The 20,231-nt window shown below is 36.9% G+C and overlaps 1 protein-coding gene across 4 annotated transcripts in view; it reads left to right on the top strand.

Moving 5' to 3' along the window:
* CEP83 (centrosomal protein 83) overlaps positions 1 to 20,231 on the top strand; it is a 182,495-nt gene that overhangs the window by 106,248 nt on the left and 56,016 nt on the right. For 3 of the 4 annotated variants that reach the window (XR_013155868.1, XR_013155867.1, XM_077111613.1), the window contains exons 6-7: positions 15,944 to 16,195; positions 18,322 to 18,453. Coding sequence is in view for 2 of the 4 variants with exons in the window: in XM_077111613.1 (XP_076967728.1) it covers positions 15,944 to 16,195; positions 18,322 to 18,453 (384 nt within the window). In the remaining 2 variants the exon portion in view is untranslated. The remainder of the gene's footprint in view (positions 1 to 15,943; positions 16,196 to 18,321; positions 18,454 to 20,231) is intronic. The other variant, XM_077111614.1, reaches the window with a different exon arrangement.

The following is a 20,231-nucleotide window of genomic DNA, read 5'->3' as shown; positions in this document are numbered from 1 at the left end:
TACGTAATATAATATTTGCTATACAAAAAATTACATTTAAAATGATTAAAATCAATGAAAATGGCATCCTAAAAAAAAGTTCAGATAACTCATAGGAAGGTAGGAAAAAGAAACAAAAACTAAAAACAGAAAGAACCAACCGTCTTGAAAAACTACAGACTTAAGCCCTAACATACCAATAGTTACTTTAATATAAGTGGTTCTAAAATAAATTACAGGATGGATTAAAAACATGACCCAACTATATGCTATTTTCAAGAAACTTCAAATATAGTTCAAAGAAAGCAGGATTGGCTATATTAATATTCAGATAAAATAGATTTCAGAGGAAAGAAAAATACAAGCGTTAGAGACATTACATAATGAAAAAAGTTCAGTCCACCAATTTAGGAATCCTAAATTTGTATGCACCAAACTGTGCAAAATATGTGAAGTAAAACCTGACAGAAGTAGAAGGACATCTAGACAAATATTCAATAATTGTTGTAGACTTCATACCCCTCTCTCAACAATTGAGGGAACAAAGAAACAGAATATCAGCAAGGATATAGAATTCAATGTCATCATAAACTGGTAGGCTCTAATCAACAATCATACAACACTCCACCCAGCAAGAGTACTGAAAGACATTCTTTTCAAGTGCCTCTGGAACATATGCCAAAATAGACCATATTCTGGGCTATAAAACAAACATAAGCAAATTTATAAGAATTAAAATTATGCAGAGTTTGTTTTCCAACCACATCAGAATCAAACTAGAAATCAGTTTGATCATATGACAGGAAAATCTTTAAAGACTTAGAAACAAAATGACACACTTATAAATGATTCATAATTCAAGTAGGTAGTTTCAAGGAAAATTTAAAAAATACATTGACCTTAATGAAAAGGCAGTATGTGAAAATGCATGCTGTATATAGCTAAAGCAGTACCAAGAGGAAAATTTATAGCACCAAGTGCATACATTCTAAAAGAGGGAAAGTCTCAAATCAATAATTTACATTCTTACCTCAAGAACCTAGAAAGAGAAGAGCTAGCAAGCAGAAGGAAGGAAAAAATAATTATAGTTGTAGAAATAAAAAATAGAAAATTAGAGAAAATCAGTGAAACAGCTGTTTTTCTGAAAAGATCAATAAAATTGACAGCCCCCTAGAAAGATTGACAATGAAAAACTGAGAAGGCACAAATTATATATGCCAGGAATAAAACAGGATATCACTACAGATGCTAAGGACATAAGAAGAATAGTAAGAGACTCCTATGAACACCTCTACACAAATAAATTTGATAACATATCAAATGGACCAATTCCTTGATAGGCACAAACTGCTACAATTCACCAAATATGAAATAGATAATTCACAATTAAGGGCATTGTTCTATTTTGCTAGCTGCCAGAATGCAATATACCAGAAACGGAATGGCTTTTAAAAAGGGGAATTTAATAAGTTGCAAGTTTACAGTTCTAAAGCCGAGAAAATGTCCCAGTTAAAGCAAGTCTATAGAAATGTCCAGTCTAAGGCATCCAGGGAAAGATACCTTGGTTCAAGAAGGCCGATGAAGTTCAAGGTCTTTCTCTCTCAAGTGATAAGGCACATGGCGAACACAGGCAGGGTTCCTCTCTCATCTGGATGGGCACATGGTAAACACAGTGTCATCTGCTAGCCTGTTTTCCTGGCTTCCTGTTTAATGCATCCCTGGGAAGCATTTTCCTTCTTCATCTCCAAAGGTTGCTGGCTGGTGGACTCTGATTCTCATGGCTATGTTGTTCTGCTTTGCTCTGTCTGAATTTCCCATTCTCCAAAATGTTTTCTCTTTTATAGAACTTCAAAAACTAATCAAGACCCACCCAAATGGGTGGAGACATGTCATCACCTAATCTAGCTTAACAACCACTCTTGATTGAGTTGTATTTCCAGGGAGTTGATCTAATTACAGATTCGAGCATACAGTATTGAATAGGGATTAGAAGAAACAGCTGCCTTTACAAAACGGGATTAAGATTAAAACAGGGCTTTTCTAGGGTACATGCATCATTTCAAACCACCACAAGCATTGAATTAGTAACTTATGAACTCCTGAGAAGAATGGTTTCACTGAAGAATTCTACCAAGGGTAAAGAGAAAAATTTACACCAATTCTACATAATCTTTCCCAGAAAGTAGTTGAGGAAGGATATTACAATTGGGAGAAAGTGGGCATAGCATATGCAGGATCTCCGAATATTATTCTTTACTACCTCATGTGAACCTATAATTATCTGAATATAAATAATTAAATTAAAAAGAAAGTAACTAGAGGGAAAATCTGTTTTGACTGTTTTGTACAGAACAAAGATCAGAATGGCAGCAGAGTTTTGTTGGAAATAATACACATCAGAAGACAGTAGAGCAGTGTCTTTAAAATATGAAAGAAGAAAGAAATCTAGGGAGTCTAATTCCAGAACTTGTTCTCTGAACCATTTCACCATACTGCATCATAAAGTATGATGAAATACTTAAAAAAAAAAAAAGGTGAATGTAATAATTAGATGTACTACCTTTCCGTTGTTTGTGTTGTGGATTTAGAATAGCACTATCATCCTTTGAAAAACAGATCAACCGCCATTCCTAGTTCCCGATCTTTTTCTATTGTTTCCTGTCCTTCAACAGACTTATTTTTTGTAAGTAAAATTGATTAAAACGATGACTTCCAGAGAAGATGGCGGCTTAGTAAGGCGCGCGGGTCTTAATTCCTCCTCCAGAACACCTAATAAAGAACTAGAAACAGTACAGAACAGCTCCCGGAGCCACAACGGAGACCAGACACACAGTGTACCCCATTCTGGACCGGCTGGACCGGCTAAGAGACTCCGCTGCGGTGAGGTCCCCAAGAGGCGCGCGCTTCCCCGGGCCACAGCGGTTGGCGGCTGGAGCCCCTCCATCCCTCCTTCCCGGGCCGGCTGGGAGCTTCGGATCGGCGGTTCCCCAAGCCGCGGTGGCCGGCAACCCCCCCCACGCGCGGCTTCCTGGGCCAGCTGAGAGCCTAGGATCAGTGGTTCCCCAAGCTGCAGTGGCCGGCGACCGGAGCCCCTTCCTCACACGTGGCTTCCCGGGCCGGCTGGGAGCCTCGGATCGGCGGTTACCCAAGCCGCGGCGTCCCTCCCACACGCGGCTTCCTGGGCCGGCTGGGAGCCTTGGATCAGCAGTTCCTCAAGCCGCGGCGGCCGGCACCCCTCCCCCACAGACAACTTCCCGGAGGGAAAGGAAACAGTCTCCAACAGTAGTAGAGACTGAGCCCAACCTAACACCAATAGTGGCATTAATGAACAACTTCTGACTACTAAAAATAAGCACTCAGCTCAGGTGAAACTGATCAAGGCGGAAGTCGCCTATTGGGCTAACTGAAAAAGAGGAAAGGGGGTGAAACAGAGCCTTCTGCGGCTGTTTCTACTGAGGCTTCGTTGCCTCTGGGCTCAGCGCTGGGATTACACAGGTTGCAACTCCCCCGAACGCAGAAACAGGCTGCTTTCAGGGCTCTCTACCACCTGAACCTTCCCCACGGGAGGGGTGAAACGCAACTCAAGTGGAATCCCTCTCTCAAGGAATTCAGATCCCAGGACTTCACAATTTGAAGCCATTAAAACCAACCTACAACGTTTCCTCTGTCTCCACCACACACCCAGCAGCGAGAGTCTTCCAAAGCTAAAGGAGCCACAACGTCTTTTGCTGGTGGGACCCACAGACAGACAAGTACCACATACTGGGCAGGATGAAAAAAAAAAACAGAGCCCAGAGACTTCACAGGAAAGTCTTTCAACATGCTGGGTCCCACACTCAGGGATTTCTGATTAAATGCCCAGACGCCAGCAAAAAATAACAAATCACACCAAGAAAATTGAAGATATGGCCCAGTCAAAGGAACAAACCAATAGCTCAAATGAGATACAGGAGCTGAGACAACTAATTCTGAATGTACGAACAGAAATGGAAAACCTCTTCAAAATCCAAATCAATGAATTGAGGGAGGACATGAAGAAGGCATGGGATAAACAAAAAGAAGAAATGGAAAGTCTGAAAAAACAAATCACAGAACTTATGGGAATGAAAGATACAGTACAAGAGATGAAAAAAACAATGGAAACCTACAATGGTAGATTTCAAGAGACAGAGGTTAGAATTAGTGAACTGGAGGATGGAACATCTGAAATCCAAAAAGAAACAGAAACTGTAGGAAAAAGAATGGAAAAGTTTGAGCAGGGGCTCAGGGAATTGAATGATAATAAGATGCGCACAAATATACATGTTGTGGGTGTCCCAGAAAGAGAAGAGAAGGGAAAAGGAGGAGAAAAACTAATGGAAGAAATTATCACTGAAAATTTCCCAACTCTTATGAAAGACTTAAAATTACTGATCCAAGAAGTGCAGTGCACCCCAAAGAGAATAGATCCAAATAGGTGTACTCCAAAACACTTACTAGTTAGAATGTCAGAGGTCAAAGAGAAAGAGAGGATCTTGAAAGCAGCAAGAGAAAAACAATCCATCACATACAAGGGAAACCCAATAAGACTATGTGTAGATTTCTCAGCAGAAACCATGGAGGCAAGAAGATAGTGGGATGATATATTTAAATTACTAAAGAGAAAAACTGCCATCCAAGACTTATATATCCAGAAAAATTGTCCTTCAAAAATGAGGGAGAAATTAAAACATTTTCAGACAAAAAGTCACTGAGAGAATTTGTGACCAAGAGACCAGCTCTGCAAGAAATACTAAAGGGAGCACTAAAGTCAGATACGAAAAGACAGAAGAGAGAGGTATGGAGAAGAGTGTAGAAAGAAGGAAAATCAGATATGATATATATAATACAAAAGGCAAAATGGTAGAGGAAAATATTATCCAAACAGTAATAACACTATATGTTAATGGACTGAATTCCCCAATCAAAAGACATAGACTGGCAGAATGGATTAAAAAACAGGATCCTTCGATATGCTGTCTACAGGAAACACATCTTAGACCCAAAGATAAACATAGGTTGAAAGTGAAAGGTTGGGAAAAGATATTTCATGCAAATAACAACCAGAAAAGAGCAGGAGTAGCTATACTAATATCCAACAAATTAGACTTCAAATGTAAAACAGTTAAAAGAGACAAAGAAGGATACTATCTACTAATAAAAGGAACAGTTAAACAAGAAGACATAACAATCATAAATATTTACGCACCGAATCAGAATGCCCCAAAATACGTGAGGAATACACTGCAAACACTGAAAAGGGAAATAGACACATCTACCATAATAGTTGGAGACTTTAATTCGCCACTCTCATCAATGGACAGAACATCTAGACAGAGGATCAATAAAGAAGCAGAGAATTTGAATATTACAATAAATGAGCTAAATTTAACAGACATTTATAGGACATTACATCCCACAACAGCAGGATACACTTTTTCTCAAGTGCTCATGGATCATTCTCAAAGATAGACCATATGCTGGGTCACAAAGCAAGTCTTAACAAATTTAAAAAGATTGAAATCATACACAACACTTTCTCAGATCATAAAAGAATGAAGTTGGAAATCAATAATAGGTGGAGTGCCAGAAAATTCACAAATACATGGAGGCTCAACAACACACTCTTAAACAACCAGTGGGTCAAGGAAGAAATTACAAGAGAAATTAGTAAATATCTCGAGGCGAATGAAAATGAAAACACAACATATCAAAACCTATGGGACACAGCAAAGGCAGTGCTAAGAGGGAAATTTATTGCCCTAAATGCCTATATCAGAAAAGAAGAAAAGGCAAAAATTCAGGAATTAACTGTTCACTTGGAAGAGCTGGAGAAACAACAGCAAACTAACCCCAAAGCAAGCAAAAGGAAAGAAATAACAAAGATCAGAGCAGAAATAAATGAAATTGAAAACATGAAAACAATAGAGAAAATCAATAAGACCAGAAGTTGGTTCTATGAGAAAATCAACAAGATTGATGGACCCTTAGCAAGATTGACAAAAAGAAGAAGAGAGAGGACGCAAATAAATAAGATCAAAAATGGAAGAGGAGACATAACCACTGACCTCACAGAAATAAAAGGAGGTAATAACAGGATACTATGAACAACTTTACGCTAATAAATATAACAATTTAGATGAAATGGACGGGTTCCTGGAAAGGCATGAACAACCAGCTTTGACTCAAGAAGAAATAAATGACCTCAACAAACCAATCACAAGTAAAGAAATTGAATCAGTCATTCAAAAGCTTCCTAAAAAGAAAAGTCCAGGACAAGACGGCTTCACATGTGAATTCTACCAAACATTCCAGAAAGAATTAGTACCAACTCTCCTCAAACTCTTCAAAAAAATCGAAGTGGTGGGAAAGCTACCTAATTCATTCTATGAAGCCAACATCACCCTCATACCAAAACCAGGCAAAGATTTTACAAAAAAAGAAAACTACAGACCAATCTGTCTAATGAATATAGATACAAAAATCCTCAACAAAATTCTAACAAATCGAATCCAACAACACATTAAAAGAATTATACATCATGACCAAGTAGGATTCATCCCAGGTATGCAAGGATGGTTCAACATAAGAAAATCAATTAATGTAATACACCATATCAACAAATCAAAGCAGAAAAATCACATGATCATCTCAATTGGTGCAGAGAAGGCATTTGACAAGATTCAACATCCTTTCCTGTTGAAAACACTTCAAAGGATAGGAATACAAGGGAAATTCCTTAAAATGATAGAGGGAATATATGAAAAACCCACAGCTAATATCATCCTCAATGGGGAAAAATTGAAAACTTTCCCCCTAAAATCAGGAACAAGACAAGGATGTCCATTGTCACCACTATTATTCAACATCGTGTTGGAGGTTCTTGCCGGAGCAATTAGACAAAAAAAAGAAATACAAGGCATCAAAATTGGAAAGGAAGAAGTAAAACTATCACTGTTTGCAGACGATATGATACTATACGTCGAAAACCCGGAAAAATCCACAACAAAACTACTAGAGCTAATAAATGAGTACAGCAAAGTAGCAGGTTACAAGATCAACATTCAAAAATCTGTAGCGTTTCTATACACTAGCAATGAACAAGCTGAGGGGGAAATCAAGAAACGAATTCCATTTACAATTGCAACTAAAAGAATAAAATATTAGGAATAAATTTAAGTAAAGAGACAAAAGACCTATAGAAAGAAAACTACAAAAAAACTGTTAAAAGAAATCACAGAAGACCTAAATAGATGGAAGGGCATACCGTGTTCATGGATTGGAAGACTAAATATAGTTAAGATGTCAATCCTACCTAAATTGATTTACAGATTCAATGCAATACCAATCAAAATCCCAACAACTTATTTTTCGGAAATAGAAAAACCAATAAGCAAATTTATCTGGAAGGGCAGGGTGCCCCGAATTGCTAAAAGTATCTTGAGGAAAAAAACAAAGCTGGAGGTCTCACGCTGCCGGACTTTAAGGCATATTATGAAGCCACAGTGGTCAAAACAGCATGGTATTGGCATAAAGATAGATATATCGACCAATGGAATCGAAAAGAGTGCTCAGATATAGACCCTCTCATCTATGGACATTTGATCTTTGATAAGGCAGTCAAGCCAACTCACCTGGGACAGAACAGTCTCTTCAATAAATGGTGCCTAGAGAACTGGATATCCATATGCAAAAGAATGAAAGAGGACCCGTATCTCACACCCTATACAAAAGTTAACTCAAAATGGATCAAAGATCTAAACATTAGGTCTAAGACCATAAAACAGTTAGAGGAAAATGTAAGGAGATATCTTATGAATCTTACAATCGGAGGCGGTTTTATGGACCTTAAACCTAAAGCAAGAGCACTGAAGAAAGAAATAAATAAATGGGAACTCCTCAAAATTAAACACTTTTGTGCATCAAAGAACTTCATCAAGAAAGTAGAAAGACAGCCTACACAATGGGAGATAATATTTGGAAAAAACATATCAGATAAAGGTCTAGTATCCAGAATTTATAAAGAGATTGTTCAACTCCACAACAAAAAGACAGCCAACCCAATTACAAAATGGGAAAAAGACTTGAAGAGACACCTCTCAGAAGAGGAAATACAAATGGCCAAAAGGCACATGAAGAGATGCTCAATGTCCCTGGCCATTAGAGAAATGCAAATCAAAACCACAATGAGATATCATCACACACCCACCAGAATGGCCATTATCAACTAAACAGAAAATGACAAGTGCTGGAGAGGATGCGGAGAAAGAGGCACACTTATCCACTGTTGGTGGGAATGTCAAATTGTGCAACCACTGTGGAAGGCAGTTTGGCGGTTCCTCAAAAAACTGAATCTAGAATTGCCATACGACCCAGCAATACCATTGCTAGGTATCTACTCAAAGGACTTAAGGGCAAAGACACAAACGGACATTTGCACACCAGTGTTTATAGCAGCATTGTTTACAATTGCAAAGAGATGGAAACAGCCAAAATGTCCGTCAACAGACGACTGGCTAAACAAACTGTGGTATATACATATGATGGAATATTATGCAGCTTTAAGACAGAATAAACTTATGAAGCATGTAATAACATGGATGGACCTAGAGAACATTATGCTCAGTCAGACTAGCCAAAAACTAAAGGACAAATACTGTATGGTCCCACTGATGTGAACCGACATTAGAGAATAAACTTGGGATATGTCATTGGTAACAGAGACCATCAGGAGTTAGAAATAGGGCAAGATAATGGATAATTGGAGCTGAAGGGATACAGACTGTGCAACAGGACTAGATGCAAAAACTCAAAAATGGACAGCACAATACTACCTAATTGCAAAGCAATTATGTTAAAACACTGAATGAAGCTGCATCTGAGCTATAGTTTTTTTGTTTGTTTGTTTCTTCTGTTTTTTTATATATATTTTTTGTATTTTGTATTTTTATTTTTTTCTCTATATTATCATTTTATTTCTTTTTCTGTTGTCTTGCTATATCTTTTTCTAAATCGATGCAAATGTACTAAGAAATGATGATCACACATCTATGTGATGATATTAAGAATTACTGATTGCATATGTAGAATGGAATGATTTCTAAATGTTGTGTTAGTTAATTTTTTTTAATTAATAAAAAAAAATTGATTAAAACAACATCTTTCCTGTCAAGCATGTTTGTGGTCTAGAAGAGAATAAAGTTAATGTGGAGGTAACCTTAATATGAGGCAGTCTTGTATAAATGCCATAAACAGTGTTCAAGCAAAGCCCTTTGAAAATTTAAAATAAGGATTTAGAGAACAACAGATTGAGAATATTAAGGAATAAGATGCCATGTGAATTTGATTGAGAGTGGAGGAAAAGGGAATTGCTGAGAATGTGTCTTAGATCTAGGCCTAAATGTCTGGGGCAAGAGTAGTGTCATGGCCGTGACTAAATGTAAGTTCCTTAGAAGAACGAAGCTGATCCGTTCAGGATTAAGGTAGTTAGAATAAAGGGATAAGGAAGACATTGTCTATATCTTAGAACCTCATCTGCTCTTTGAGACAAAAGGAGGAAAGATCTACTTTTCCCAGAACTGAAAAAAATTTTCTATAGCACATAATCTAACTCAGCCTGTCTGGATAGATCATTTAACCAGTCTAAACACAAGGAGCCCAGAATAAGAATGAGGGCCTTTAATCCTGTATGGCTTAATGTAATACCTAGATACACTCCAGAGTATATATATATATATATTTTGTCACTTTTTTATTATAAACAACAAACAAGTACACAAATTAGTTCTTGACATACAAACATTCTTGACATGGTTACAATCAATGACTCACAATATCATCACATAGTTGTGTATTCATCACCATGATCATTTTTTTTATTTGCATATCTCCAGTAAAAGAAAGAATCCTTCCAGGACAAACTCTTGACTGTGTTTGAAATCTCTGTGCCACTGACACTTTATCTCATTTCTCTGCTCCCCCTTTTGATTGAGAAGGTTTTCTCAATCCCTTGATGCCAAGTCCGATCTCATTTTCGGATTTCTGTCCCACGTTGCCAGGAAGGTCCATACTCCTGGGAGTCATGTCCCACGTATTGGGGCGAGGGCAGTGAGTTTGCTAGCCGTGTCAGCTTAGGGAAAGAGACCACATCTGAGCAACAAAAGATCTCTGGGGGTGACTCTTAGACTTATTATTATTATTATTATTATTATTTTGCATGGGCAGGCACTGGGAATCGAATCCGGGTCTCCAGCATGTCAGGTGAGAATTCTGCCACTGAGCCACCATCGCCCAATCCTAGGCTTAATTTCAAGTAGGTTTAGCGTATTCTTTGCTGGGATAAGTCTCACAGGGGCAAACCCCAAGATTGAGGGCTTGGCCTATGATTTGTTGTCTCCACTGCCTGCTAGAATGTCAGGAATTCTCCAAATGGGGAAATTGAATTTCCCCCCCTTTTTTCCCATTCCCCCAAGGAGACCCTGCAAATAACTCTTTATTTAATGTTCATATCACTCTGGGATTTATTTATTGGGGCATCACACTAAACTGCGTAAACCAACAAAATCTCATATCCTATTCAAGGTTCCATGTACTTATGGTGTTCAGTTAAACTGTCCATATAAGTTAAATTAGGAAATACACTAGTCAGAATATGAATTTTGTACTAAATAAACATTTCTTGTTTTAGTCTCACACAGAAGTTGAAGTTTTAAAATATGAATGACTATCTATTTTCAAGACCCTGCAATATTGATATTCCTTTCTTCTTCCACATGGAAAAACATTTTTTTTATTTGCACATTTAATCACTGTCATTGTACACTCTAGGCATTCCTAGATTATACCATCTCAATATTTATTGTCTATCTTTCCTTCTGGTTTCGTTATGTGCCCCCAGCCCTCCTCCCTGTATTATTCTCACATTCAGGTTTATTCACTGTACTTACATTATTGTGCTAGAGTCAGGTCGTATTGTGTTCTCCATTTCTGAATTTTTACAATCAGTCCTGTTGCACAATCTGTATCCCTTCAGCACCAATTACCCAATGTCTACCCTATTTCTATCGCCTGAAAACCTGTATTCTTAACTGAAATTCTCCAAGTTCACTCATTAATGTTAGTTCATATTAATGAGACCATGCAGTATTTGTCCTTTTGTTTCTGACTGATTTTACTCAGCATAACGTCCTCAAGGCCCATCCATGTTGTTACATGCTTCCTGACTTTATTCTGTCTTAACAGCTGTGTAACGTTTCGTTGTATATACTGTATATACTGAGGATATACTGCAGCTGGTTAGCCACTCATCTGTTGATGGATATTTGGACTGTTTCCATCTGTTGGCAATTGCAAATAATGATGATATAAATAATAGTATGAAATGTCTGTTTGTGTCCTTGCCTGCATAACCTCTGAATAGATACCTAGCAATGGTATTGCCAGATCATATGGCAATTCTATAATTAGCTTCCTGAGGAACTGCCAAACTGCCTTCCACAGTGGTTGTACCATTTTACATTCCCACCAACAGTGGGTAAGTGTGCCTCTTTCTCCACATCCTCTCTAGCACCTATCATTTTCTTTTTTATTGATAATGACCATTCTATCAATGAGATGATATCTCATTGTGGTTTTGATTTGCATTTCCCTAATACCCAGGGAAGTTGAGTATCTTTTCATGTGCCTTTTAACCATTTGTGTTTCCTCTTCTGAGAAGTGTCTGTTTATGTCTTTTGCCTCTTTTTTAGTTGGGTTGTTTGTCTTTTTGTTGTTGAGTTGAACAATCTCTTTATATATTCTGGATACTAGACCCTTATCTGATATGTGGTTTCCAAATATTGTCTCCCATTGTGTAGGCTGCCTTTTTACGTTCTTGACAAAGTTCTTTGATGCACAGAAGTGTTTAATTTTGAGGAGTTCCCATTTAGCCATTTCTTTCTTCAGTGCTTGTGCTTTGGGTATAAGATCTAAGAAAATGCCTCCTATTACAAGTTTTATAAGGTATCTCCCTACATTTTCTTCTAGAAGTTTTATGGTCTTAGCTCCAATGTTAAGGTCTTTGATCCATTTTTGAGTTAATTTTTGTATACGGTATGAAATGGATCTTCTATCATTCTTTTGCATATGGATATTCAGTTCTCCGAGCACTATTTATTGAAGAGGCTGCTCTGTCCTAGGTGAATTGGCTTGATTACCTTATCAAAGATCAGTTGAAACTGTTGCCCTTCCCACTACGTGTAACATGACATCCAGGGGTGAAAGTCCCCTTGGAGGCATGGGAAATGACTCCCAGGATGCACCTGGCACCTAGAATCAACAATACCATCCTGACCAAAAGGGGGAAAAGAAGTGTAACAGCTAAGGTATCAGTGGCTAAGAGAGTTCAAATAGAGTTAAGCGGCTATTCTAGAGGTCAGTTTTATGCATATTTCAGTTCGACATTGCTACCTAACATAACTTGCCAACCCCCAACCTAAACCATTCCTGCCAGTTCTAAAGAGTACCTAGATATAAGGTTTTGCAAAGGTTCCATGCACTAGGGTAACTTTCCAGAAACCTACAACTTCCCGATGGGTCTCCGGACGAGATAAGTCCTAAAATGCTAAGGGGCCAGCCTCTCCAGAGCATCAACTAGTTTCATCCCCCATCCCATATTATTGACAGCTTCTTCCAATGTAAAAAAGTTAGAATGGGAATAACCCAATTATCCCTAAAGAGTAGTAGAAAAATCAAAGGTGATGGTGGAGTTATACAGAGAAGGTAAGGTTTAACAAATGAGTATGATTGCTGAATAATTATATAAATATCTGTTTTAGCCTCCAGTGTCTTGGATCAGTTGGAGGTAAAAACCTGAAATTGTGGAATTGTAACCCATACCAAGCACTAAAATTTATTCTTCAAGTAATTGTTGCAATGTGCTTTGAAATTTATTGTTTTTTTAAATATATATTGTTTTTCACAAAAAAGGAAAAAATGTTGATTGTGATAATAAATGTACAGCTATATAATGATATTATAAACCATTGATTTTTCACTTTGGATAATTACATGGTATGTAAATATATAATATATATCAATAAAAATAAATAATTTTTTAAAAGTTCAAAAGAGAAGGTGGATGTAGAAAAGAGCAAATGGAATTTAACAAATGAATGTGACTCCTAAATCATTACACTGATATTTTAGCCTCTAGTGTTCTGGAGCAACCAGAGGAAAAACCTAAGATTGTGGCACTGTAATGCATACCAAACTCTGAAATTTGTTCTGTAACTAATTTTTGTTTGATTTGAAATTTATTGCTTTTTTGTATATATGTTTGCTCTAGTCTGCCAAAGCTGCCACAATGCAACACACCAGAGATGGATTGGCTTTTAATAAAAGGGGATTTATTTAGTTAAAAATGCATAGTTCTTCAGAGGAAAGGTAGTTCTTCTTCATCTGAAGTTCTCTGTTATTGGGAAGGCACAGGGAGATCTCTACTGGCCTTCTCTCTAGGCTTCTGGGTTCTAGCAGCTTTCTCTGGGGTGATTCCTTTCTGCATCTCCAAAGGTCTGGGCTGAGATGAGATATTCTGAGCTGCTTGGGCTGGTGCTGCATTGAGCTTTCCCTTTTAAGCTTCCCATGAATTAAATTAAACATCACTGATTGTGGAAGGCACGCCCCTTAGAGACTGCAGATGTTATCAGCCGTAGATGAGTTTCACAAACTAATAATTTAAATCCACAGCAACAGAACGACACACCATCACCTGGTCAGGTTGACAGCTGAACTTAACTACCACATGTTATTCTTCACACACAAAAAATAACTCAGAACCCCCCCCCCAAAAAAAATAGAGAGGAAAAAACAATTTAAAAACAGACATTAAAAAGAAGTAAAAGTAAGCTTCTTGAGAGCAGAGGTTTTGTGTTTGAATGTCTACTGTATTATCACGGTCTACTTGTGTGCCTGGAACATAGCAAGAACTCAGTGGATATTTGTTGCATGAATGATTAAATGAATAGAAGAGTTAGGAGAAGGCAACAATCACTGGTTTTGATGGTAACAATTTGAGAGTGAGCTCTGCAATTTAATCCTGGCGTCCAGTCCTGACTCTGCCTTAGCTACCTGCCATCCATTCCCATAGCTTCAGCTATCACTTCTACATAAATACCTGTGAAAACTACTAGAGAAAGCAAAAACCTAGGACTCACGCTGGTCAAGAACATTAGCTATAAAATGGGGACAACAAGAGATAATTTTATTAAATGCAATTTTGCATGGAAAGCACTTAGCTTAGTACTTGTTCAATAGTAACTATTCATTAAAGAGCATGTTTATCTGAACTTGGGTTACACATTGTCTCTTGACCTAGATGAACTGCCGACACCTCTGATATAGCACATCAAAACCATATTCAAGTTATCGCTTTTGAAAGCTGAAAGGGATCCTAAAGATCATCCAGCTCAAGCTCATCATTTTAACTGAGGCCATAGTAGAAGAGCAGAGTCCCCCAGCTAACTGAAGAAAAGAAGATAAGAAGAATAAAATGTAGTCAGGGACCAAACCCAGGAATAAGGTTTATATAGGGGCAGGAGGAGAAATAGCAAAGAGACAGTGATTTGCTGGGTTTTGGAGGACTTGACTCTGAATATTGCAGTTGCCTTTTAGGATGAATTTTATTTTTTGGAAAAAATGATATTAATTTGCCTGCTAGATAGCTCTACCTGATTTCCCATTGGCATCTTTAATTCAGCATGTCTAAAACAAATTGAAATCACTACATGCCAAAAGGAATTTAATGGACCTCCAGTCTAGTTTCTTATTTTACAGATTAAGAAATGTAGTACCCACATTCATTGATAGCTCTGTAAGGCAATCCAGTTGGTTTTTTGCGCCTCTTTTGCCTGGGTTGCAGAGCATTGCTTTAGGGTCCTTTTTGACTTAGGCTGGACCTTTTAAGTTTATCCCAGCTATGAACAACCCCTGGTGTTGTTCATAGTGGTGGTTTTCAACTTTTTTTTTTAAACAGTTGAATCCCTTCCTTAAACTGAAACATATGAAAGTATGTATATATAACAAAAGAGATTAAAAAGAGGACCCGTTCTGGTTAACAATAGAGATTTGATGGTGGTGGTAGTGGGTAGGTACTTGGGACAATCAGGAAAGAAAAGCGAGTTCTACCCTAATTGCTTGGACCATCTCATCCCCAGAGGTGAAAGTGAGCGGCTTGTGAAGTGCCTGAGAAGCTAGGAAGCAGTTTGGAACCCACTGATTTATCAGCCCACAAGGTCTGGCAGTTATATTTAGCATGAATGAGAAGACCAGCAGTGTCTCTGCAAGTTCCTGTGACTTTTTTCGATATGCCTTGGAGTAAATAAAGATTATCAGTTTTTTCTTGAACCTAAAACTGCGAATGAGGCCATCACCATAACCCAGACTATAATGAACTCTCAGCTGTCATTTAAAAATGACTGTCAATCACATTTGTATTTATTTACAGACAAGCAGCTTTCGTGTAAATTAAATCACCTTGAATAGATAATTTTATTAGTATAGATATAACCCATAAATTGCTGCCACATGAGGCAAAGCTTAGCAGTAGTCAACATATTGATCTTCTATAACCCCCATAATCTTCTGATGACTTTTTAAATGCTTGACATATTTTTAATAATTATTTTATGGTATGATTTATAATTTTGAATTTTAGTTAGCAACTGATTAAGCATCATCCCTATACCTTTGGGAGATAGAAGAAAAATAGGGCAATGTCTTTGCCCCCACCTCTGAGTCAAACAGAGTACAGAATGAAGAACGTGACATTTTAGATTTTTTTTCCTTCATATGCTCCATTTTACCACCTGTGCTTTCATATTATGTAGTTGTTTTATTGACCTGTAAAGCTTGTTCATGACTGAAAATTCAGTAATTTAAGGTCTGTGCTTTTCTTTCAAATCATTATTAGATTGCAGGATTGGAGAAAGATAAAGAAGAACTACATAACCAGCTCCTTAGCATTGATCCTACAAGAGACAGCAAACGAGTAGAGCAACTTGTTCGAGAAAAAGTCCATTTGTGTCAGAAATTAAAAGGTTTAGAAACTGAAGTAACAGAATTACGGGCTGAAAAAGAGAATTCTGGTGCTCAGGTAGAAAATGTCCAAAGAATACAGGTACGGCAGTTGGCTGAGATGCAGGCTACAATTAGATCCCTGGAGGTAAGGTTTTAATTGCTTCCCGGTAGAGTATGGCATACTTTTTAAAAGTGCAGTTGACAAGCTTTTGATTTTTCATAGCATAAATGTATGCTTACCAATGTAATGCTGACGCATTTGTGGAATCCCAAGAGTATTTATTCTTTTTGTAAAGATGAAAGCTATTGATTCATAAGCAGTAGCTATGCTACCAATTTACAAAGGGGTTATTTATTCTTTGGGAGTCAAGTCACCTATCTAAAGTGATTTAACACTTATAATGCACTGGTTAGGATATGTAGGATCCTCCCAAAAAATGGGTTTTAGTCTCTGAAGACTGATGTCATTTCAAACTGGACAGGACAATTTCTTCCTATTAGTAATTTCTTTATACTGGCATTTGAATACCTAAAATCATAAGTCCTGTTTGCTTAGAAATGTCATACTTATTTTTGTTATAACAGCTTTTTGCCATAGTAATAAAATTCAGCTTGGCCATTGAATTAGTTCCTTGAGTTCACTTGAGAAAGATAAGAGTTGACAGAGCCAGGCTGTTCTACCCAGAAATAGTCCCTTAGGAAAATTCTTGGTTTCCATTTTTTTTAAGATAGGCTTACTCTTAAAAGTTCTTAGTGCCTAACATTACTGAACATTAAACACATTTTTCTTTACTTGAGTAATAAAACATATTTTTCAATTTGGTAGCAGTAGTTTTGAAATGATTTGGGTTGGAGGGAAATTAGTGGGCACCTCATGGGTCATTAAAATCCAATATCCAGATCTAAATGGTGAATTTTTTTCCCAGCCAGCAAGTTAGCATAGTGAGTTCATTGATATGTTTTGAAGAGTAGAAGTCATCTTTTTATGTCTTGGATGAAGCTTTTGACAGTATTTGCTAGATTCTTGAACCAAAGTTGTCAGTATCATTGGACCTTAGACATGAGGCACTTCAAGGTGAGACTGTCTATGTCCCCAACCTTCCATCCTTAATGGATTCCCACTGTGACAGAGTAAGTGGGATGGTTGTTGTGGAATATAGTATATGTCCCGATGTGAAATGTGCCATTGAGTCATTTAGAGTAATCACAGATGGTCCATTTTTGACAGTTTCAAAAGAGCCTCTTTAATTTTAAAACATACCAGATAAAATGAAAATAAGCAAGTAACAGCACACATCTTTGAGTTTCTTGGCTATCATTGTGCCCAGATAATAGCATTTTACTTTTGAAGAAAATAGTTTTTCTGAATTATTTGTTGACTACACTCCTTATCATATTTAAGATATATAGGAAATAAGATGTTAAAAAAATGAAGCCTATCCTTTAGATGCCAAAGTTTTTTCATTTAACTGTTTTGAGGAGAAATATCTTTTAAAGCTTTTCATTTTCCTCCTTAATTTAAGAGTAGTATGGATATTACCAACCAGAAATTTTCTTGACAACTTACAACTTCATCAAGAATCTTAATTACGTGATGAAGTCAAGAACTATTGAGCTGTTTGCCTGTACTTCAAGAGATGCCACAATAGCTGCGGTTTTTAAATTCTTTGTACATTTAAAAAAAAAAAATCTTCTTTGATCTTAGACTTCCTTTTCTCACTTCTTACTAGTATCAGTGAGCCCTCTTTTCTGTCTTCTAAAACGTCTTTTCATATCTGCTGTAAACTCAAAACCCCAGAACATGGTTATTGGAATTATGTCAGTAATAAGAGTAAATAGATATCAAGGAAATGCCTTTGGTTCTCGCTCTCATGAGAGAAGTGTATGGGTTTTATTGTGTTGGTTGCTATTATGTGGTTTGTCCAGATCTTTGTTGCATATTTCCTGATTCTCCCGAATCTTCTGGCAACTACACTGCCAGGTAGGTAAGCTTTAAGATGAATCCAGTGCTACTGTAGTTTGATGATAGAACTTATTTCTGGATCTAACTTACTATTTTTTCTAGTTTGGTGTAACAAATATCTTTCATTTGAATTCTACTGTATAGTTTGAGAAAACGCTTGTTACTTTGGTATATATACATTGTTGAGGTTTTAAATGACAGTTGGTAGCATGATTATACATGTGTTTTTAAATAATGCTTATTTTGTTTAGATATAATTGTAAAAAATTATGAGCAAATTTTAAAATGTCATTTTGTTTTAATGAAAGGCTGAAAAACAGTCAGCTAAACTACAGTCTGAACGCTTGGAAAAAGAGCTACAATCAAGCAATGAACAAAATACTTTTTTAATAAGTAAATTGCATAAAGCTGAACGAGAAGTAAATACATTGACCAGTAAAGTAAGTTGTTTAGTGCTTCTCCTTTATTCTTTAGAAATCTTGATGATGTGTAAGGCAAAGAAATTTAGTGTTTTAAATAGCTTAGTTTCCTATATTGAAATCTTTTTTTTTTTAGCCTACTTTCCAAATCATGAAAAATCTGACTGCTTGTCACCATCTCCAGTATGACCAGTTTCATCTAAGCCATAATCTCTCCAAGTTCAATTTTTAGAATATCTTTCTAATTGGTCTTTCTACTTTCTACTCTTGACCACATAGAGGCTTTTTCTGCATAACGGCAATCGTGTCATTCTTCTGTTTAAAATCTTCCAAAGAGTTCTCATCGTATTTGGAATCATTTAGAGCTCCAAGTGATCTGGCTTCTCTCCCTTTCTGAGGTCTTCACCATCGTTTTCCGTCTCGCTCACTTTGCTCCAGTCTTACTGGACTCCTCACTCTGCCCAAGCGTACATCTACCTGAGGGTCTCTGCATATGCATGCAGGGCGTGGCTCCTCCTTCGGATATTACTTATCAGAGAGGTTCTTCTCTGTCTCCACTTTATAAAATAGCGTCTTCTCCCTCCCTTTTCCCTACTCTCTATCTTCTTTATCTGGTTTATTTTTTTTCATAGCTCTTAACACCATCTGATATATTTATAAATTTATTCATTTGTTTGTTTATTTGTTTCTTCATTTCTCCTCATACTCCCAATTAAGCTCCAAGACAGGGAGGACATTACTTTCATCACTGTTGTATCTCCAGCTCCTAGAACAGTGCTGACACATAGTAGGTACTCAGTAAATACTTTTTAAATGAATAAATTAATATCAGCATGATATGCATTTACATTATTTTTTTAAAAGAAATGTAATGTTTTCAGTATTCCAGAAACATCTTATAATACACGTTTATCCAGAAGCTTGTAGGATTTTCCCCCTCAAATGCAGTGTATGTATAAGGAATCCAGAAACCAGAAATAAGATAGCTGTAAAAGAAGTATTTTATAGAATACTGTAGTAAATAAGAATACCAGCTGTTGATTCAGGCAGATTGGACCCAAATTCCAGTTCTTCCGCTTATTAGCTGTGTGACCTTGGGCAATTTACTTTATCTCTGAGAATTTTAGTGTCTTCCTCTATAAAATTGTGCTCATACCCACCTTATAGGGTTATGGCAAAAATTAAATGAGATGCATAAATCACTTAGCAGGAGATCTACCATATAACCACTCAAATGTTAGCTATTATTATTATACAGCAGTATAATAGCAATTGGGGCATCTCTATGAATTTGGAACTAAAACCGATTTCTGAGTCAGTGAAATTATTGCATTTTCTGTCAGTGCAGGGTATGTAATGTCACCTTAAAAACAGAATGGCTCCCAGACCAGTCAGAATTTACTGTACAGAAGAATATGGACTTCCTAAAGAAACAGTGTGTTCATCATAGTGTTGGTGACGGAATTGCTTGAGACGAAGCAGAGAGGAGAGTGAGCTCTAGTCAGAAGAACTGAAGTATTCTGGTCTCATTGAAAAGATTATCTTTATTGTGAGATGAATCCACCAATCTTTTTAAGTCTGTGGCCATTAAACAGTCAATTCGCTTCATTCCTTTCATTTTGATTTCATGATCATCAGGCAACTTCTAACTTTTATTTGACTCCCATGTAGTTTTGTCTGTATAGAGAGAATACACTGGTCCTTTAGACTTAGAGTGTTCCAGTTACTGTTCTAGTTTTTTTCTCATAATTAATGTATTGTCATCTTGATTTTATAGGTCATCATTTCTTATAAGCCTT

The sequence above is a fragment of the Tamandua tetradactyla genome, chromosome 7 (assembly GCF_023851605.1).
Source record: "Tamandua tetradactyla isolate mTamTet1 chromosome 7, mTamTet1.pri, whole genome shotgun sequence".
Classification (NCBI taxonomy): Eukaryota; Metazoa; Chordata; class Mammalia; order Pilosa; family Myrmecophagidae; genus Tamandua; species Tamandua tetradactyla.
This window is presented reverse-complemented; position numbering and strand designations above follow the sequence as displayed.